Source organism: Cucurbita maxima, unplaced genomic scaffold, assembly GCF_002738345.1.
Source record: "Cucurbita maxima cultivar Rimu unplaced genomic scaffold, Cmax_1.0 Cma_Scf00005, whole genome shotgun sequence".
Taxonomy (NCBI): domain Eukaryota; kingdom Viridiplantae; phylum Streptophyta; class Magnoliopsida; order Cucurbitales; family Cucurbitaceae; genus Cucurbita; species Cucurbita maxima.
The window spans coordinates 2638166-2660009 of record NW_019272021.1 but is presented as its reverse complement, the minus strand read 5'-3'; the positions used below and the strand labels follow the sequence as shown (position 1 = coordinate 2660009).

General features: G+C 36.9%; 7 protein-coding genes across 8 annotated transcripts; 6 read left to right on the top strand and 1 right to left on the bottom strand.

Moving 5' to 3' along the window:
- Positions 1-641: 641 nt before the first annotated feature.
- Positions 642-3475, bottom strand: LOC111479611 (protein FAR1-RELATED SEQUENCE 8-like). Its single transcript, XM_023124363.1, has 2 exons — positions 3349-3475; positions 642-2888 (listed from the first exon to the last, which is right to left on the bottom strand). The coding sequence occupies exons 1-2, from the start codon at positions 3415-3417 to the stop codon at positions 723-725; spliced, it is 2235 nt and encodes a 744-aa protein (XP_022980131.1). The 5' UTR covers positions 3418-3475; the 3' UTR covers positions 642-722.
- Positions 3476-4668: 1193 nt separating this feature from the next.
- Positions 4669-6616, top strand: LOC111479639 (DCC family protein At1g52590, chloroplastic). The gene is made up of 5 exons (XM_023124401.1): positions 4669-4898; positions 5088-5145; positions 5466-5573; positions 6241-6333; positions 6416-6616. The coding sequence occupies exons 1-5, from the start codon at positions 4712-4714 to the stop codon at positions 6495-6497; spliced, it is 528 nt and encodes a 175-aa protein (XP_022980169.1). The 5' UTR covers positions 4669-4711; the 3' UTR covers positions 6498-6616.
- Positions 6617-7238: 622 nt separating this feature from the next.
- LOC111479635 (pentatricopeptide repeat-containing protein At1g52640, mitochondrial) lies at positions 7239-9479 on the top strand. Of its 2 annotated transcripts, none has more exons than XM_023124397.1 (2): positions 7239-7343; positions 7515-9479. In XM_023124397.1, the coding sequence occupies exon 2, from the start codon at positions 7530-7532 to the stop codon at positions 9120-9122; it is 1593 nt and encodes a 530-aa protein (XP_022980165.1). In that variant the 5' UTR covers positions 7239-7343; positions 7515-7529; the 3' UTR covers positions 9123-9479. The 2 variants fall into 2 exon arrangements, with proteins under 2 accessions (XP_022980165.1, XP_022980164.1); XM_023124396.1 differs by having other exon boundaries at positions 7498-9479.
- A 1180-nt stretch (positions 9480-10659) lies between these two features.
- LOC111479638 (NADH dehydrogenase [ubiquinone] flavoprotein 2, mitochondrial-like) lies at positions 10660-14579 on the top strand. Its single transcript, XM_023124400.1, has 10 exons — positions 10660-10785; positions 10862-10894; positions 11005-11070; positions 11948-12064; positions 12897-12974; positions 13093-13198; positions 13476-13522; positions 13808-13885; positions 13993-14058; positions 14186-14579. Exons 1-10 carry the CDS (start codon positions 10729-10731, stop codon positions 14291-14293), a joined length of 756 nt encoding a protein of 251 aa, XP_022980168.1. The 5' UTR covers positions 10660-10728; the 3' UTR covers positions 14294-14579.
- Positions 14580-15539: 960 nt separating this feature from the next.
- LOC111479640 (calcineurin subunit B-like) lies at positions 15540-18361 on the top strand. Its single transcript, XM_023124402.1, has 6 exons — positions 15540-15973; positions 16068-16192; positions 16315-16411; positions 17230-17339; positions 17455-17529; positions 18095-18361. Exons 1-6 carry the CDS (start codon positions 15904-15906, stop codon positions 18143-18145), a joined length of 528 nt encoding a protein of 175 aa, XP_022980170.1. The 5' UTR covers positions 15540-15903; the 3' UTR covers positions 18146-18361.
- A 116-nt stretch (positions 18362-18477) lies between these two features.
- LOC111479641 lies at positions 18478-20111 on the top strand. Its single transcript, XM_023124403.1, has 2 exons — positions 18478-19597; positions 19883-20111. Exons 1-2 carry the CDS (start codon positions 19256-19258, stop codon positions 20003-20005), a joined length of 465 nt encoding a protein of 154 aa, XP_022980171.1. The 5' UTR covers positions 18478-19255; the 3' UTR covers positions 20006-20111.
- A 429-nt stretch (positions 20112-20540) lies between these two features.
- LOC111479637 (triphosphate tunel metalloenzyme 3-like) lies at positions 20541-21746 on the top strand. The gene has a single exon (XM_023124399.1). The coding sequence runs from the start codon at positions 20569-20571 to the stop codon at positions 21421-21423; it is 855 nt and encodes a 284-aa protein (XP_022980167.1). The 5' UTR covers positions 20541-20568; the 3' UTR covers positions 21424-21746.
- The last annotated feature ends 98 nt before the right edge of the window (positions 21747-21844 follow it).

Below are 21844 nucleotides of genomic sequence, written 5' to 3'. Positions count from 1 at the left end.
ACCAGCAAAAATAAAGCAAGTGTCCAATAGTGTTGGATGAAATTGAAAGTTTACCATAAAAATTGATATAAACTCCTTAAGATACAAATTTTGAACTTTTTATCCCATGTAATAAACACTATAAATGAGAGAAAGGAATGGAACACTAAAATGGATTTGGATTTGGTGGCTAAAATTCTCTATTGTACTCGAAGGAGAATTTGGTCTTGTGAGTTCAACTAGTAACGGATTGAAAGTATGACTAAATCAATTGAGCTATGTTTCAAGTGGACATAGATATTCAATTGAGCTATGTTCAAAGTGGATAGAGATATTTACGATTGAGTCCTTGGATTTCCGAAATAGTGTAAAAAGAGGTGCTTCGAATCATTACTATTTGACTCGGACCTGTTCTTGCCGCCCTTTCTTTTCAGTTTCAGTTTCCATCTCAACCCATTGGCACATAGACATAATTGGAGAACCCAACCACATCAAAAGCCTAACAGAGCATAGATGTTCTAATACAAAATTGAACAACATAAATAAAACAGAATCCATTTGATAACAGTTTTATTTTTTCCTTTTTCTGTTTATAAAAAACTAAAAAATAAGGTCTATATACAAGCTTAATTTTAAAAACTGAAAAGTCAAAACGAAACTCGAATCTTCAGAGACATGGTTGAACTAATGAGAGATAATGTACACAAAAATGTCAGGTTATTTACAGGATTGGTATAGCCATTTTATACATGCCTATCAGGAACGAGACGCACCTTATTCAAGGACTCCTTAAGTGCTTGCCAAGCAACCATATAATGGTCTTGAGATGTCATGCCTTCTTGAACAACTTGCGTTGCTCTTCTGTGCAAGTGATCAAACCACTGAACTGGGTTTGTAATGTCTATGTTATTGCAGCCAAGATCTGGGACATAAACGCGTTTCAAATCCTTCCTCCACCGCGATAGAATATACTGATATGGGATTTCGTCTATGCCATTGTAACTTAGGATGAACAGTGCGTGTCGGCATAGATAGCCTTTGAAGTTGAAGCAGTTGCAAATGCAGCGGACTTCCCCTCCTGCTTTATCATACATAACCTCGTAAGCCCTTCCGTCTTGGGGAATCTCCTCCCCTCCACGTTCTTTGACCACAAACGTCATGATGGGTCCACCGCTCGTCTCGACTTGAGGAAGGCTAAAACAAGAAGACATCATCACTGTTTCATCTTGGAATTTGCTGAATATCTCCTTTGTATATAGTTTAGCAAGCTGCAATTCGAAGGGGCATCTCGACTTCAGCAGGGGGCTCAACTCACTGGACTCTTGGTCCTGGAGAGTTTCTCTGTCTTGCTTTTTCAGAAGAACTAATTCGTATATGTCAAAGAATTCTTTCAAAGAAGTTTGTTGGTGCACATAGCCATGAAAGAAAGGAATTATCCAGTCGCCTTTCTGGCAATTATACATTCCAGCAAAGAATGTCTCTTTTGAGAAAACAGGAGCCCAGCGCTCTTTCTCGTCGTACAAACTTCGGAGCCACTCATTATTTTTTATCCCAAAATGCTGGATCATATCTTCCCAAGCCATTTCGAAATCTTCCACTCTTGCACAATCATATATTGTCCTACTTAGCACTGCATGAAATGTTTCGGACTCCTGCAACTCTCCCACATTCTCAAGAATGCTTTGCATAACATATGATAGACAAAGCCGATGATGAGCCCTCGGAAAAACCTCAGCTATTGCATTTTGCAAAGCCTTGCATCGGTTTGTGATGACAGTGTGTGGGGGACGACCAGACATACATGTAAGCCACGCCCTTAATAACCAAATATATGTTTCTAGCGTCTCATCCGCAAGTAATCCACAGCCAAGTAAGATAGATTGGCCATGATGATTTATTCCAACAAACGCAAATAGTGGAATCTCAAAGTTGCTAGACAAGCATGTGGTGTCAAATGCTATCACATCATTGAAATAACTGTAAGCAGCTCTACACCTGGAATTGATCCATAAAACATTTCTCAAAAGACCTTCTTCATAAAAATCCATCACATAGAAAAAATTTGGATCATTAAGCTGAACTCGACGAAAAAAATCATGAATGACTTGGGCATCACCTTTCTTGAGCAGCAGGCACCTAGGCTTGTAGACATGTGCTTTAGATTCTCCATGTGAATTTAAGCCTTCATGGCCCATTGCATCCAATGCAGAACTCCGATATAGCTTGATTGTTCGAACCTCTACATCAATAGTTGGTTCAACCTTTCTTTTAGTCCCAGTAGTATCCATCTTTTTGTGTGACTTGGAGTTCTGAGCTCTTTCAGGATCAAAAGAATGGTTATGCTCAAGTTTTACCTCATCAACTCGCCATCGGTTATATTCTACCAACCTCAACCTAATCATTGCCAAACACCCTGTCCTAGTTTCTTTTCTTCTACTGTTAACTTCTTTAAGGGTTTTGAACCCCTCACAGTTGCAACAGAGAACCGCCCCACGTTTCTCTTTGCTATTACGTTTAGTCCATGAGGACTTCACTCGAATAGCAAAGCCAAGTTCCTTAGCATAGCAATTATAATAATTATAGGCATCATCATATGAATCGAATTCCATCCCGGCAACTGGAGAAGGATAATTCTGATCTCTAGATAATTCAATTTGGCAATCAATCAGAGGACTTTCATCTCTGTCATGCTCATGGTCAGCATTTATGCTTATATCACCATCAAAGCTTTCATTACCATCACTTATGCTTAAATCATTTCCATGATTTCGATGACCATCTAACAGGACTTTTTCATCTCTATCATCAAGATCATCATCATCCATCCGAAATAATTGCTCACAATCATTTTCAAGATTATTTCCTTCTTCCTCGAGCAATTCTCCACTGCTTTGACAGCCTTCTTCTATCTATATATTAAAAAAAAAAAAAAAAAAAACAGTCGTGAAGAACACTGAAATTCTACACATTGTTAAGAGGAAAAGTTCAAAAAAATAAACATATCCAGACAGGTCTAAAATTTCTGAACATCAACTGACATTGAAGCCTATGAGAGGACTCCATATCCGTACATCCTTCACTTTAATAACAGTAGCTTACCGAATCTCCTCGCCGCCACATATAAAGTTGTATTCAAATTTCAGAATCCAGAGAACAAAATCACCCTTAATTCATCGGATTTTTTTGAAGTTTCTAAGTAAAAAAACCACTCAGTTTCCTTAATGCGCCTTCTAAAGGGATAGGTAACAAATTTCGGAAAATAAATTCAGGCCTTAAAACCCTACCAATGACAGTGACAGAAGAGAGGAACTCTAATCTCACAGGAAAACAAAGAGCTCAAGAAAAAAGATGGAGAGCGAAATAACTTACGGAGATATCGACGTTAGGGTTCGCCGCGAAGGCGTCGTCGTTCAGAGAAAACGAGTCATCGGCGGTCATGGTGGGTGCACAGCGTTCAGCTTCGGTGCGTCAAAGTCTGATACATTAGCCTTTCCTTCAAGCCACCCACTGGGCTTGGGCTTGGGCTGATATATATATATATTTTTGAATAAATTCCTCCTGTACCAACGNCATGTCGTCTCACTGGTTGACCGACCGGCATGAAGGTTGTAAAAGGAGCAAGCTAGTCGACATGTGGTCCAGTTTTGCCTTTTCAATTTAATCTTTATTATTTAAAAAGTTTCATTTAATTAATTATATTTTTTAAAATATATTATTCCTCTGGTTAAATTTTTTTTTTTTTTTTTTGGGAGATATTAATTGCATATTATCAAGTTGGTTAATAAATATTTGTGAAAATTATAAATAAAAACATTATTACATAACTCTTACTTATAAAATGTCTAATAAATACAAGCTGACCGCCGATCCTCAAGCTCTGAACCCACGTTGCCACCAACTCTGAGTTCATAACCTCAACCGACCCAACCCCAATCTAACGCGCACAACTTGGCCCCGTTGTTCTCCTTGCATGTGGCTCAGCCCCGACTCTATCCAACTGACTTCGACTTGACTCAATGACTCCCAACGGTTCTAGTTCGAGTTCTTGGTTTATCCGGGACATTTTCGTACCATTTCTTATCATTCTAGAGTTGTCTTTTTCTTTACACTTTCACATATGTTTAAAATGAGTATGACTAGTATGACTAGTATGACTAGTGTTTAGCCAATTTATAGTATTTTTTAGCCAAAAGTTAAATTTCTTTTGTATGCCAATGGATCGCAGGCCCATATATATATCGTCTGCTACTACACGACCAATTAATGTTTGGATCAAAATGCTTTCTTTCTGAAATCATCAATGTGTTGAATGACTTCAACAAGTCTGCGTGTAAGATATCCTCGTTCGTACAGCAGTATCCACAACTCCTTTACACGCTCCCTCCGTAGCAAGATCTATATTCTGTGTAAGCCCCTCACCTTTGAATGGGTAAATCAATCGTCCTTGTGGATCGGACATTAATCCTCTCTTAGATACTCATAAACTTGATTAATGATTTGTATGTTGTATAAATGACACGTATCTTATGACCCTTAAACATGTCATATATTTTATATTATGGTATAATATTTCTGTGAGACATTTATATATATAAACATAACTTGTTTTTAAAAGGATATATTTTAATGTTTTGTAATAATTAATGTTATCGCTTTTCAATTTTATAGTTTATTTTCTTAATTCCTTTAAATATGTGGAGGAAAAGCCAGTCGTGCATTTCCACCGACTCCAATGGCGCTTCCACTATCCGGCAGAGTTCCGGCACGTTTTGTCCTGCCGTCAACGGCGCACGTTAGACCACGACAGCCAGTGGCTTTCGTCTCTTTATCTTCTGCAACCAATGATGGAACGATAGATTGGGTCGAAGCAACTTCTGACTTCTTCGAGAAAGATACAAGACCAATAATGCTATTTGACGGTACGATATTCTTTTAGTGTATCGATTGCTACTATTTTTTAATTCGTTAACCTCTAATTCTTCTCTATTTCATGAAAATTTTCGGCTTATTGATATAATTGAATGAAAGTGAAGTAGTTGTGTAGGGTTTTTATATGTTTTCGAATTCACGGTGAAAGTGAAGTATCGATGATTTTATTAATCTCGCAGGTGTGTGCAATTTGTGCAATGGAGGTGTGAGATTTGTTCGTGCTAATGATCGAAACAGGTGTGTCTTCCTTTTCTTTTCATTTTTGATTTCTAAGGAAATTCTTGGAAAGATAATGAAATTTGAATAGAGGCCCCGTATAGCTCCCCTGTAATATGGTGAAATTGAATGCCGTTGTATCTTCAAGCTCCATGGTTTATATGATTTCGTACCTTCATAATATTGTTGCCATGATTGAGTTGCAGCCTAAATAGATTTACGATTATGTGTTTATGTAAATGGGCGATCATTGTTCTTGAGGAGAGGTTAAAATTATTTATAGCTGTTACCTTGAAACCCTATGCTCCCTGTCTTTGTGGATTTACCATTGACATTGACAGAAGAATACGATTAGAGGCTCTCCAAAGTGAAGCTGGGAAGAAGCTGTTAAGAAGATCAGGAAGAGCACCGGATGATATTTCGAGTGTTGTTCTTGTTGAAAAGGACAGGTATATGCTTGCATCTCGTCATTTGAAGGTTATGATTCTCGTAAGTTGTCATGAAAATGTATTATTATAACTCTCGTTTAGTTCATAACCCTTAACGATTCATAATCTCATTTATTTTGGTTCATAACTCTCATTTAGTTCATAATCCTTTTGGTTCATATTCTCATTTTGATACATGAATCATCTATGCATATATAAAGGGTTGTCTAGGATGGTTGAGATTTATTGAGTTTGAGTGTCATTTTGTATTTGTTGGGTGACATTTGGGAGGAACTTTGTTGAAAGACTTTGTAGTGTGAGAATGTGAGATATATACACTTTGTCAACATTTTGATTATCGAGATTGGTTGCTACCCGTGGATGTAGGGAAAATTCTTCTCTCCAAATCACATAAATCTTTGTGTCTCTTTGTTTAATTTTTGTTTGTGAATGTGTGAGTGTGATTGATCTTGCTGCTGCTTCCGTGACAACGATGAGCTATATTTGCCTATCTTATTCATGATATGGCGTCTCCAATCTTTCTTGAAGACATAAAAATCTTAATCACAAGACAACAAATTTCTCTAATGTATTGATTTCCTGTCTTTTCTGGGAAAAATTCTCTCAACTTCAACTACTGCATCTTTTCTGTTGAAGAAGATGATAAATTCTATGTATTGGACTGCAGATCTTATATCAAGTCTGAAGCTGTTCTAAGAATAATGGAACATTTAGAGTTACCCTTTCCTCAGCTTGCACTTTTTCTCAAGTTTGTGCCACTGTAAGTCCTTCCTTGCTATCATGTAAAGCTCTTCAAGTTTTGAGCATTATCTTTCAAATTTTGAATATTGATTGTGTTGCAGGTTTGTTAGAAACATTGCGTACGACAATATTGCTGATAATCGCTATACGCTATTTGGGCGCTCGGAGTCGTGTGAAATATAGAATTTAGTCCTATCATTGTAGAATTTGTATAGAATAATACTTGGGATTTGGGATTTAGACATTAAGATGATCTTTGTTTGGTGAATAATACTTTCTGGAATTGGAGCTGATAAGTGTCACGTGTTACGGTCATGCTTGAAAAGGTTGTTCGAAAAAAAAACCTACAAGAATTTTTTTTTAAGTTTTGAGGTCCACGGATATTAAATAAATGAAATTCAAATATAGATGGAATATAATGAAATAGAGCCACTTTGAGGTTCTCTATGAAATGAGGTATGGAATGGAGTCACTACGAAGAAGTTTTGGGAGGTACGAAAGAAACCTCAAACTCATATTGGTCAAGGGTTGAAAACGAGAATTGAGTTCTTTGAAATCTAATTTATTGTTGTTCTTCCGTAGCTCAATGGTAAAGCGGTTGGCTGTTAACCGATTGGTCATAAGTTTAAATCCTACTCGGAGCTTTGACCGTTAAAAGTAGGTAGTGGAAAATTTTATTAGGTCTTATACAAAACGTTTAACTATTAAGAAAGTTATTTTATGGAGCTTTGACCGTTAAGAGTAGGTAGGGATAATTTTATTAGGTCTTAGCACAAAAAGTTTAACTATTAAGAAATTTCTTTTATTTTATTTTTAACTTTTTGATGGGTAAATTTTTTCCCTTTAAATAAAATAAAAGAAACGTAAAGAAAATAAAAGAAAATTTAAAATTTAAAAACCCTAAGGCAGTATATAAACGTTCTCGCAAAGCCCAATCCCGCGCGATTCACAAACGGCCACCACACCGCACGCGATTCCCTTCCTTGTCTCTCCCCTGTCCTCCTCATTCGTTCGCCGCCGCTGTTCACGGTTTATTTCTTTTTCTTCTTAAATCTCCTGAAATTTGTTTAGTTTCAAATCTTATTTTGGTGTTAAATTTAAATTAGATTTCATAGTCTGTTCCACTAAATTAGATAGAGAATTCTGTTCAACTAATTTCACATTTTATGGTTTATGATCTCAGAAACACCATAATTTCAGGCAAGGAGCTCTGTAATGGCAATCAGAGCATTCTCCTCCAAATTCCAGGTCTCCATTTCACTTTTCTGCCCTTTCTTAAGAATCGGTATTTTCGCTCACCAATGCCCATTCAGTTCTCTCGCTACAGCAACAGCCGCAGGATTAGACTCACCACTTCCATTTCTCGTCAGTGAGATATCTCGCATCCTCAGCGATCGCAGAAGCCCTCACCATGACTTGGAGTTCGCTCTCTCCTCTTTCTCCTCCAATGTATCGTCCGATCTCGTCGAGCAGGTTCTCAAAAGGTGCAAGAATATCGGATTCTCTGCTCACAGATTCTTCCTCTGGGCTAAAAGAATTCCGGGTTTCGAACCCAGCGCCGATAGCTATCGCATTCTCGTTGACATCTTGGGAAGCAGTGGGCAATTTGCTATTTTGTGGGATTTTCTTATAGAAATAAGGGAGACTCGATGTGCTGTAATCAGTCGGGAACTTTTCTGGCTTGTTTTCAGAGCTTATAGTAGAGCTGACTTGCCTGAAGATGCTGTTCGAGCTTTCAATCGAATGGTAGAGTTTGGGATAAGACCTGGAGTTGATGATCTTGATCAGCTCTTGTATATTCTATGTAAGAGGAAACACGTTGCTCATGCCCAGCAGTTTTTTGATAAAGTTAAGAGTGAGTTTAATCCGAGTGTGAAAACGTATAGCATTTTGACAAGGGGGTGGGGAGATGTGGGTGACTCAAGCAATGCCCAGAAGGTGTTTGATGAAATGCGGGAACGAGGTTGTTTGATAGATGTGCTTGCTTGCAATAGTCTCTTGGAAGCTCTGTGCAAAGCTGGGAAAAGGGATGAAGCGAACAAGATGTTTCAAGAAATGAGTTCAAATGGCGTCACCCCGGATGCAGGTACGTATTCGATTTTCATCCGCTCGAGCTGTCAAGAGAATGATTTGCATACGGCTTATAGGGCCTTAGAAAGAATGAAGAAACACAACCTTTTCCCTAATGTGTTTACTTACAACTGGGTCATGAAGAAGCTTTGTAAAGATCAAAAGGTGGAACAAGCCTACGAACTTTTGGATGAAATGATTGAGAGTGGAGTTACGCCAGATACATGGTCCTACAATGTAATCCTAGCATATCATTGTGATCATAACGAAGTCAATGGTGCTCTTAAGTTGATCAAAAGAATGGATAGAGACAATTGTGTTCCTGATAGACATACTTACAACATAGCTTTGAAGTTGCTGATAAGAGTGGGAAGATTCGACAGAGCCAATGAAGTGTGGGGGAGTATGGGAGATAGAGGATTTTACCCTTCTGTTTCAACTTATGCTGTCATGATTCATGGGCTCTGCAAGAAAAAATGGAAGTTAGAAGAAGCGTGCAAGTACTTTGAGATGATGATTGACGAGGGAATACCTCCATATATTGCTACTGTGGAGTTGTTGAAGAATCGGCTTCTGGGGATAGGCTTCAAGGATCAGGTCGAGATACTCGGTGATAAGATGAGACGAAGCAGTTCTTGCTCCATACAAGAGCTGGCTAACGTGATGAGCGGCGGCAAATGTCATGAGGTTCATACCATGTCGTCTAAAAGTGAAGAGACAGAGCTTGAAAGTGACTGAAGAAAGAAGAAATGATTTTGGTGGAGGAAGTAATTGTTTGGTGAGTTGAGTATTGCAGGTACTGTTCTGTTCTTCATCTGAAAAAATGTGTATAACATGCAACAAAATGGTTTTGGGCTGCAAGTTTGCAACTGTGCCGTCGCTTGGAACTTGTAAAACCAGGTACCAATATTTGTCATGACCAAGCTTTCTAATTAATATCATATGATATAAGGAAAAAATGGTATGAAACTACAACCAAACGGTGGACCAAAATCAGGAAATCACGAGCGCTGTACTTCTGCTGTGAGATCAATATTCTGAGGGCAAAGTTGCTCGACTGTAAAGGTGAGAGGCGAAGGCGAAGCTGCTCGACTGAAAAATAAACTACTAACTTCTCCTAGTAGGGACTGCCAATTGCTTTGTTCACGGCAAGCATTGGTAGATGTTTTTTTTTTTCCTTCAAGAATCGTTGGAAATATATATTTTAGTCATATCATTTCAATTAAATTTGGAAGAAAATTCATAGCAAATAGGTAGGAACGAGACTAAATCACACTTTAAAAAGTTGGGTCATTACAATTGATATCAAAACTCGAGGTTATAGGAGGTTATAAGTTCTATAGATTTGCTTACGTCGTAAGCCATAAGTGTTCTAACGACCAAACAACAACCATCTTGTCAGATATGTTATTGTTTCAAAACGTTTGGTTTAAAGACTTACAAAATGTTTGGTTGCCTATGTGATAATAAGTGAATTTCATTTCGTAAGATTATGTTCCTAACTCCTTATTTCAAAACGTTCGTCATATTGAATTGGGTACAAAAGTCATTCTCAATGCAAATCAAACAACAATCTCTTACCAACAAGAATTCGTAACTCACTCAAAATTTAAACCTAGTTGTATAATATAAATATTAATAAATTTATAAAAATAAATTAAATATTTGGGGTTATACAAACTCATTATATAAGATAGACTCACATGTCTCCACATGAAGGCTGACTATATCAATAATGTTTTTAGGATAAAACATCATTAACGGAACATAATCTTTTCATATACCAATAACATTTTTTTTGAAAAATTACAATGATAACCTTAGATTTTTTCATAGGATATATATGGTTAATTGGTACTAAAATAATCAAAATCATTATAAAGATTAAACAATTAATTATGAGACTCCATGACACAAATTTCAACACAAATAGAACAATTTCACCCTACCAACCCCTAAGTATGTCTGGTTCACTTCCGGTTTCAAATTCAAATTGGTGCTATCGAGATCACCTTAGCCGATCGTTTCTATGTTCAATGTTCAAGTCAATCAAATTTCAATTACACCATTCATTCATTCTGAGATAAAGCTTAGAGCCTGTTCATCTAAAATGGTAGCTATATTGACCGATTGATTTCAAGATGGTTTAAATGGTTGAAACGAGCCCAAGCAAGCCAAAGCCAACGGAAACTAAGTAGACCTACTAGAGATTTTTTTTTAAATTATTATTATTAATATTTGACTAATACTATTTTAGTGCAAATTCTCGTATACATATCGAGTCTGAGTTTGAATCGAGCTCCATTTCCAGGCCCTAAATCCATCTCTCTCGCTCTCACCCAAAATGCTAGCTCGCCTGGCTGCCAATCGTCTAGCTGGAATCCGTCAAAGTTTCCGTCAGGTTTTATCTCACTTTATCTTTCACTCTCTTCCATTCCCCGATTGCCTTCCCTAATTTGAGATTTTGTCTGCTGCAGACTTCGCGATGCTTCTCAACTGCCCTTAACTATGTGAGTTCATGACTATTGTGCTTTGTTTTCTTGATTTCTTCGCTGTGTTGCGTGAATTGAGTGAAATGTACAATTTTTGTGTTGAGATCATGAATTTTAACGTGTTGCAGCATATAGATACGCCGGATAACTATTCCGATCTTCCCTGGGAATTCTCCGAGCCGAACAAAAAAAAGGTTGGTGTTTTGAATGCTCTCGGAATTTGAGGATTTCTGGCGTTTTTGTTCCGAGACGAGAATGTTTTAACCTTTATTGATCTAGGAAATCTGGATGCCTTCTAGATCGATATTCTTCTGTATTTGGCTTGTCTTTTGACAAATTAAAAAAAAAAAAAAAGAAGAGAGGATTATTCTGCTAATTTGATTGAACAACCGGAAAGGATGTAGGAGACTTGCTACGATATGTTGTTTATAGCCATGTCTTGCTTCGAGCCCATCAATTTTATGGCACATCCTCTTATCTAAACAAGAAAGGAAAGAGCAATGCAAGTGTGAGACCAATGTATGTAACTAGGATGATGCAATGGATATCTTTTTGGGGTCTTTGATGGTTAGAATGTTGCTTTGGAGGATTTAACCAATATAATAGACAATATACATGATTCCACAAAAGGATTGATTGATAGTGCTTAAAAGTCTTCTTTCCCCACCCGTACATGAAACCGCAATATCCTATCCTTGTGGGTTCTGTATTTGGTGATTGATACAATGAACTAGTGTCTGCATTGTTGTTTTCGTCACATGCTGTGCTTTTAGAAACTGATTCTAGAAAACCTTATTATCACAAAAATGTGATGAAGATTTAAAATCATCTTCGACATTGTGTCATGGGCGGAAGCTTAACTCTTTTTTGTTTGTAAAGAGAGATTTTCTAGTGGGCTTATTCATTGGGACGTTCCATACGGGGTTTTACAACCATTCCTATGGTTTGTGCTTGATTTTTATTTTTTAATTTTATGGCTTAATATCGTTGTACAGAATAGGGATAGATGTTTTCTTTAACTTCATATTATCAATGAAATTATATGGTTTAGATTACCGTATTCATGTGCAGGTTGCAGAGATATTATCCCACTACCCCTCCAACTATAAACAATCTGCAGTCATTCCTTTGTTAGATCTTGCACAACAGCAGCATGGAGGATGGCTTCCTGTTTCTGCAATGAATGCAGTATGTTGGCCTATACTTTGAAGTTTCTCTTTAATTTGACGTCGTGTCAGTAATTTGGAGCATTCCCAAAAATGAATGAATGCTTTAATATTGATAGAGGAAAATGCAGGAGAAAACCTTTTGATATTAAAATTACTATTGCACTCAAACAATACAGAGAAAGTCCAATATATAGACAGGGACTTGGTAGAAAACTCCTGCTGCTACAGCAAACATGAAAACAGAGGAACCTTTTGTCTTGCTGCACTCCACTAACAGTCGAGTTGTGCATAACATCCAAAAGTTATCTTGAATATAGCTCCCAGTCCCAAGGAACCTTTTGTTTCCCCAGGTTTTGTTCGCCTTCTGTTGAAATAACCACTACCTTTTAGGCCAGGGATATAAAGGCATCCCAGATGTTAATTATAAATTAGAAAAAGATATCCCTGAGCTTGGCTAATTTGAACTACTTTTCCCAACTTCACCCTTTGGAACAAGACAAGCGCATCTCAAAATTGGGAGCGTCTTCAAAAGAAAATAATCTAAAAAACTAAATAAGGCGATTTTTTACAGAGGAGATTCATGCTCTCCAAATTCTTAAATTATACAATTGCTGCTTTTTCTATATTTAAATTTGTCATGTACAGCTATTTACAATTCATTTGCTTTCCATTATTTGGGAGACTCGTAATAAGACGAAGCCTCTTCAAATCTATTTGTTCTTAATCACAAAGGAATGCACTTTTGGTTAGTTGGACGTTTATTGTATGAATAGGAAACTTATTTAAGCCTTTGCTTATGAAGAATGTTATGTCAATATTTCATTGTAAAGGTACTTTTATGATTGACTCAGGTAGCTAAGGTTGTAGAGGTTGCTCCCGTCCGTGTATATGAAGTTGCAACATTTTATTCAATGTTTAATCGAGCAAAGGTGAGAGAATAAAATAAGTCTATATTGTTTCTTCATTTATATTTGGATTTCTAGTATATAAATTTAAAAATTGTGTGACTACCAGCAAACCTGCTGAACTTCATCAATTGATTTTCAGGTAGGTAAGTACCACTTATTAGTTTGTGGCACTACTCCATGTATGATTCGTGGCTCTCGGGAAATAGAAGAGGCTTTACTGAAGCACTTGGGAGTGAAGCGCAACGGTGAGTGATATGTAGCTGTTTGCTCATGAAAGGCCATGGTAGAATTCATAATTACTGCAAGCGATTAGAAGTCTAGAGTTGAACTTAATCAACTTATTACTGTTCAGCTGGTCCCTATATGTTCAAAATATTTGATCCACATGAACATCAATCCAAATTTTTACAACAAACCTTTTAGAATAATAATCAAGACTTTTCTTATTTTGCAATTTATACATTAAAACTTCGAAGGTATATAGATCTGAAGATAAACCTATAATATGTTTGTGATGTGCAGAAGTAACAAAGGATGGTCTGTTCTCTGTTGGAGAAATGGAATGCATGGTGCGATTACTTTCCTTTTCTCTTATTCTATTTCCTTGGCATCATCCCCGACCTTCTTATATACTTTTCTAATAAATAACCAAATTTTCATTGAGAAAAAATGAAAGAAAACGAGGTCATACAAAAAGAAAGCCCACAAATGGTGGAGACAAACTACCAAGAGGGCCGATTATTAGTACTTCAGCTTGATTTGTCTTTTGGCCTGTTTGTTTTTGGTATTTATGTCTGGCCATGTGTTGAGTTATCTACGTTAATGATGATCTGCTATCTGCTTATTTTCTGTAGGGATGTTGTGTTAATGCTCCAATGATCACAGTCGCCGATTACTCGAACGGATCTGAAGGATACGCATACAATTACTATGTGGGTGCAGCATAATATTTTCATTTATCCAACGCAAAATAGGCTCTTTGTGCTGAAATCACAAGTATTATCTTGAATTCAATTCATGTGTTTTTCTTCAATTTCAGGAAGATGTCACTCCTAAACGGGTGGTTGAGATAGTAGAGATGTTGAGAAGAGGGGAGAAACCACCGGTAAGGAAATTAACTAGCTAGCCTAGCCGATGTCGATGTTGAAATGTCGAGTTCCCATTCTAGTTATCAGATTTCCTTCATGATGTCTTGCATGATCTAATATGTAACATCCATGCCCCATATTCAGCACGGAACACAAAACCCAGGACGCATACGTTGTGGACCAGAAGGAGGAAACACGACTTTGTTAAGCGACCCAAAACCGCCTCCGTGCCGGGATCTTGATGCTTGCTGAAAAGCCTCTATTTATTTCATCCAATAATGCAAATCTGGGGTGTATTCAATCAATCAAGCTGCCATAGATTGTTGGTTTGATTAATAGCTATTTTGTCAAATCTCATCCACCTTCCAGAAAGGAAAAAGTTCATATTTACTACCACCAGAATGGATTCTGGTGGACTTTTCAATAACACGCAACGCTTTCATGTCCTGTTGTCCAAGCTATGCATGCTTCATTTTTTGGAATATTGTATAAACTACAGACGACTTCAGCTGTTTTTATGCATATCAAATTTAGATAATTCTCTAGAAATATAGGTACAAATGTTAACTATGATTCTATAAGTTTAAATTTAAATATTAGTCCAAACATATATATTAATCCTTATTAAGTCAATTGGAAAATTTTCTTCTTGCTCTCTTGATAACACCACATGCCCGCCTTGACATTCCTTGCGACATCATCACTACATCTACTTCTAAAAGTAACTATCTCCTCAAACCTATACAAGTTCGTTTTGGATGTTTTGCATTCACTCAAATGTTTCTTAATAAAGTTTTCAAGAGATCATCATTATAGAATTTCCTTCGAGCTAAGCACAACTTTGAAACTTTGAAATTTTTATGATTGAACCACCGAAAAGGAATTATTTTAATCATTTTTAAATTATTATATTGTTAGGATTGGATCATTTTTTAATTATTTTATTGTTATGATCACTCTCATTCAGAAATGATTGCAGTTAGATATGCCCACCAACTTCCACGTTGACTTGTCTCTAAACCACGTCCTATTGAAGGTTTCTCTATTTTGTAACATTGCATGACCATGAATTGGAATTTAGATTGACCATGATTTGGAATTTAGATTGGGCACCTATTCCAAATCGGACATGGGTGTTACAAATGGTATTAAAGTAGAACCTCTCCACGTAAGATGTAGTCCCGAAAAGAACCAAGGCGAAAATTGGTGGGTATATAATGTCCGAATAAAAGAGAAATATACGTATTCATCGATATTACATTTGAATGAGAGTGATACTAAAGATCTAATGGGTAAGAATACTTAAATATCTATATTAATAAAGTCGACCGGTGACTCTATTTTTGTTTTGTTTATAACTTTTGTTATTGTGTTTTGTTTGTGATTTGAGCTCCCATCTCTTTCTTTGCAAAATAAAATAAAATAATATAAATAATCACTTTGAAAACATTTATAACAATTTTAATAAATACTAAGCATGTTTTAAAAAATTAATTTTATTACTTTCAGAATAATATCTGAACATGTCCTGAAATCAAACAAAAACAGCCGAATTCGGAGTTCTCCGCCCCAGATCGGCCACTACTCGGATCCTTTTACCATTTCTGATCACTTTCTGTTTGGGTTCGTGGAAAATTTTCTGATCAATCAACGAATAACTCCATAAAATTCAATTAGTTCGTTCTCTGAAGTTTGACGACTTTCTGATCCTCGGTGATTTCTACAGTTGTTTTGATTTCGCCTCTTTCTGTAGCAAATTCTAGGCAATCTTCCTCCGTACAAATTGCCTACATTTTGCTACTTCTTTCTCGAGGTGAGAACGTAGATTTTGATTTGCGTTCATTGAATCTCAGCGACGAACAATGGGAAATTCCTCCTCGATGCTCACTCAATATGATATTGAAGAAGTTCAACAGCACTGCGATAATCTGTGTGAGTGTTTTCGATTTCTGTTCTTTATTCTTTCTTTGGATACTCTACGCTTCGAATTTTCTCGGTTCTCGTTCATTTTGGGTCTGCAATTCAGTTACGCAACAAGAAATAGTGTCACTGTATCAGAGATTTTGTCAACTCGATCGAAACTCGAAGGGATACATCTTGTCCGACGAGTTCTTATCAGTCCCAGAATTCGCCATGAATCCTCTTTCTCAGGTTATTTCAACGATTTCTATGATTAATTTCTTGAAATAGTTAGATTCTGAGCCTGAGTTTGCGAAGTTCGTGTACTTCAATTGGTGAATGATAATTTATCCTTTTCTTTTGGTATTCCTCAGAGGGTGCTGAAGATGGTTGATGGTTTGAACTTCAAAGATTTCGTGGCATTTTTGTCTGCATTTAGTGCTAAAGCTAGCATCCAACGTAAAATTGAATGTACGTATAAAATGCAGTCTTCCATTTGTTTAGATCCTGTCTGATGACACTCGACATTGGCTTGTTTGATAGTGCCCTCTTGTAATTCAAAAGTGGTTTTCAAAGTTTGGAGCAGAATTTTGGTTTATATTTCCGACGTTCCATACTTGATTGTACACCCTTTATCACATGATTTAGACATTCTAATATTTAAACACAATGTTTAAGATCCTTTTTTCCCCTTTTGCACTTCTGTCAAAACAATGCTCGTATTCTTATGTTTTGGATTCGATGGTGTTAGGAATTGTGAAATAACTATCCAATATGATTGTAGTGTTCTTCCAGAAGTATGAAACAGTGAGAAAAAGTTGTCAAATGGGATTCTATTGAGGAGTTTTCAAATTTAAAGTATTGTAATTGGCTCAATAGGGCTTAGGTAGATAGAGTAACGTAGTGAATTTGGTTTTTTTTTTTTTTTAGTTAGTTGATGTACGGTTTTTTATCCTAAAAGTTATGTGCATGATTTTGAGTAGCCATTTTGATATTTTCTTGGATAGTGTAAGAGTATTGGGTCAAAATGTATATCTTCGAACTTTTGGATCAATTAGGTGCGGGAAGGTATTTCACCAAGTTGGACTATAACCTTCTCTCTTAAATAGCATTCTTTCTTTCTAGTGGAGGGGGGCTGCCTTTAGTAGTTATATCTCCTTCAGGGCACTCTTTCATTGTTTTTTTCTTTTCTTGTTCTTTATTACAGCCACTAACATTATACTCCTTTAACGTATTACAAATTTGAGTAGCTAAAATCTTTTCTTTATAATTTGTTCTTGTTTCACTAGTTATGTTCAAAGTGTACGATGTGGACTTTAATGGGAAGGTGTCTTTCAATGACATAATAGAAGTGCTACAGGATTTGTCTGGTCCCTTCATGTCTGATGAACAAAGAAAGGTACTCAAGACGCTGCACTAAATCTTAAGAGGCACTCATCGGGAGATTTGTATATATTTTCCATAGCTCATGATAGGGCATGTTCTAAAGTTTTGCCCTTTTATCTCTTTTGTAGCAAGTCTTGAGCCAACTTCTGGAGGAAGCAGGTTACTCAAAGGAATCCCAGTTAACCCAGGAGGATTTCGTTATGGTTTGTTCTTACTATCATAAATCTCACTGTTTTTCATTTGGACCAACAAGGCATAGTGACATGCTTATCTGACACTGTACAAACACAAAATAATTGATACTTATTTGAAACTTGGATTAATCAAATTGAAAAAATGTACATAAATCGCCTAAAATTAACCAAATATCACCACAAAGATAAAGTAGCAAAAATGTCAAGGAAACACATGAATAGTTATTAACATTCACAATCATATTTGAAGTCTTATTATCAATAACAGTAGCTCGTTGTTGAAGTTTAGTCATTTCAAATCTAAACTTGCTGATTCTTCAGCATCTGAACAAACACGTTCCACCTAATCATGGTCGAGTTGCTTCTTTTCTACACTTTAAAAGAACTACTTCATTATTCACCACATGGTGACTACCTCTATGTCAACTATTCCATGAATTTTGAGATCCCGTATAAACTATTATTGTACGGCCTTCTGTCATCTGAACTTGCTGAGAATCATTCATAATTTGCTTGATTCATATATTTCTTGTGCTGCAATATATATGTTACATGTACTTTTGTTCTTTTGCAGATTCTTGGCAATTCTGGCCTGAAAATGGAGGTTGAGGTGCCTGTCGATTAAGATGGTGAAGTTTGGAAACGATAGATTACTAGCTGAAGCTTCATATATCAATGTCTTTCTCAAGCAATGTTCATTGTCGATGGACAACTTCAATTCCTCAAACATGTTCATTTATGCAATTATTTACTCAACTTAAGCCTGTGGCTCGTCTTTTTGTAGACAGATATTGATCTCAAAGATTACGAACTATCTTAATGAAAATCTCCCTAAAACCAATTATTTCTTGTCAAATTTGCATCAACTACCGTCTCTAACTTCGACTGATCTCAGAAGATCGAGTGATTGAGACATGATAAGTAGGAGAAATCTATTATCATAAATTGAGGGAATCTGATTAGCCATTTAGATTGTCTTAAATGTATGTATGTATGAGGATCATCTGAATTGGTTCTGGGTTATTCATTATACAATATACTTCCTAAGACAATCATATTTGGCTTATATGGTGAAGATAAGGTCGATGGCTTTAATATGCTGCAGGATTTTGATGACGCCAAAGCTTCTGTAGAAATGGAGCCAAAACCTGCCAGCGTGTAGCGACAACCCTCCAAAAGCCGCCATTAGAGACGCATGGTATCCACCGACTTACCATCTTCATCCCGATGACAGGTTTTACTCTAAACGCTTCATCTTGAGAAATGTGCTGCAAATTTTGGTATGTTCTTTTGAGTATATTCTTGTATCATTGAAGCTTGGTTACTTGCCACTGCAACCCTCTCAGATAAGCAACATTCATTCACATGTCACAATCATGTCTCCTACCCAACCGCTTCATTTTTTTTCCTTTCTTTTTTTTTTTTTTTCTCCCTTAATCTCTCGTTTGTTGAGAACATGAAAAGTATAAAGCTTTTCGACGTGTTTTATTTTTCCAATACTGTTGAAGCTGAACTTTATTATCATCCGGTTCACTGCTCCATAGGCACTGTTTCCCAAGGACAATCTCCTCTCTCTCTCTCTCTCTCTCTCCCCGAAGCCCAAAAGTTCGAAAATTTTTAGAGGCCAAGTAAGAAAAAGGCTTCTTGTGTTCCACCTTCTTTACACCACCACCGAGAGAGCTTACGAACTGGCCTCAGAAATTGATGAAGCTGACTGTTTACGAAGGCAGCTACAATGGCAGAAAACCAAAAACGCCCTCTTGGGCATGGATTGGAAGTAGATGATTCACGCCATGAGAAGGCTTTAAGAGCATTTGATCAAAATGGGGTTACGAGAAACTCATCAAAAGACGGTCCCAGTTGGAGAGTTGAACCTTGTGAAGTTGAGAAGATCAGTAGAAGACTGAGCCTTCTTGAAGAAGATACTAGAGCTATGAAGAAAGCTTTGTTTGAGAGTTTGGAGGAAAGAAGAAATCTGGTGTATGAGATAAACCAGCAATTTCAGAGCATAAGCAAACACCATCAACTCTGTAACGAGGTAGCTGAAGATCATGATGAGACACTCCAACTCCCTGAGGTAAAATGCTTCGAATCTTCTGATATACTTCAAATTTCTTGAATTCATACTTCGAATGGAATATAGATTGTCTGAACATTGTTTGCAGAACAAAGAGAGCTTGTTTTTGTTTTGTTTTACATGAATTCCATAGCCTCGCTGTGGATGAAAGAATAGGATTAGGAACTGAAATTCATAGATACACGTTAAGGTTTGCATCATTTTGTGGCATTACTTAAAGCCCTCAGCTCCCATATGACTGATCGATCTTATGTGGTGTGGTGTGGATTTTGGTGGAGAAAACAGGAATGGAGACGTGGTGCTGGCCTATCACAAATCTTTCACCACCAACCAAATATATCTCTCGTCTTCAAACATTTCAAACCAAATTTGTTGGCATTCTCTGATTATCTTCCAAGAGAAAAATGATCTATTTGGAGAGACTCAAGAATGTAAGTATTGGGAGTTCGTACTTTAACCAATTGAGCTATATTTATATGGGCTATTAGAGAAATGAATTCTTCATATTTGATATCATTTTATTTGGCTTGTGATGTTCAAAGATTCTAATTCTGATTCGAGAACTTTTAGATTTTTTTGTTTAAACTTAACTTTAATCCTTCAACTTTTAATAACATGTGCCTGATTATAAAAAATTTAAACCGGAGAAAGGCATGCACACCCGCCTATTGGCCCCAACTAAACTCAAATTTGGATTTTGGTTCTTTTCAATTAATAAATTGATGAGTTAAGAACATCTATAAATTACGATATAGCATCTCGTAATTAAATTTGTAACTAAACTTAAACTTAGTTTAAACTTTTAAAAATATTTAATAGAAATGTTTGTTACTCTCAATGTATATATATATTTTTAAAAAGTGGCCTATTTAATTTAATTTAATGTACTTTAATTTTTTTAAAAAATAATAATAATAAAATTATTTTGAGTGGGAAATCCAAAAGAAGAATCTAGGAGCAAAGAGGATGATATGATCGGGAGTGGTTCAAATTTAAAGCCTAATCCAATTATTTTCTCCGCCCAAAACCACTTAACAATGAGTCTCCGATTGATTCCGAATTCCGGCCACTCCTTCCATCTCCGCCGCCCCACATTCCTCCGCTTCAACAACCACCGTCTGAGAGGTTTCTCACCGCCCAAACACAATCCCTCTCTTTCACTCCGCGCAGAATCCAGCGCCAGAGAGCGTTTCTCCAACCTAAAGGAACCACCAATGGAGGTCGAAGTAAAGCTCCGCCTTCCAGATTCTTCATCTCACCAGAAACTCTCCGATCTTCTCTCTCCTCACCACATCAAGACGCACAATCAACAGAACATCTTCTTCGACGGCGCCAACGCCGAGCTCTCCTCCAACCTCGCCGTTCTCCGCATCCGATTCTACGATGATGACAGCCACTGCGTCCTCTCTCTCAAAGCGAAACCTGTAATCTCCGGCGGAATCAGCCGCATCGAAGAGCATGAAGAGCCGCTGGAGCCGTCGATCGGCCGCGCCTGCGTGGCGGAACCAAATCGTATGCAGTTGATGGAATGGTCGAAGATTTTGGAGAGAGTGAAAAAGGAGTACGGGATTGGGAGAGAGGGATTCGTGTGCTTGGGCGGATTCAGGAACGTGAGAAGAGTTTATGAATGGAAGGGATTAAAATTGGAATTGGATGAAACGATTTTCGATTTCGGAAGGAATTATGAGATGGAATGCGAGAGTGAGGAACCAGAACGAGTTATGGATTTGTTGGAAGGGTTTTTGAAGGAGAACGGGATCGATTATTCGTATTCGGAGGCTTCCAAGTTCGCAATTTTTCAATCCGGGAAGTTGCCAACCTTCTGAAACTTTTCTGCTTCCATTTGTTTGGTTTCTTTTCCAACGCAATCAAGTTGTACTCTTTCAATCCGAACATGACCAACTATCACGGTCTTACGGTCTTACTTTTTCAACCGGACAACATCATAATTTTGACACGCCAAGCTTTAAACAAACTCAAACTTCATTTTTATTTTTCGCCCTAAGCTTGTTTGCCCACATGCCACCCATGCCATGCAAGTTTGCTCGCTATAGTTACTCTATTCTAGACTAAATCATGTAGCTCTCTCGAGCCAAAGTCCTTCGAATGCAATGTCATACTCTCATCTCATCATTGTGATTCTCAACAATACTATTACACCTCTCGATGATCGATCACCTACATTTTGAATAGATTGATTCAATGTATTTGATAATTTTGAAAATATTAGTTAATGCTATCATTAAA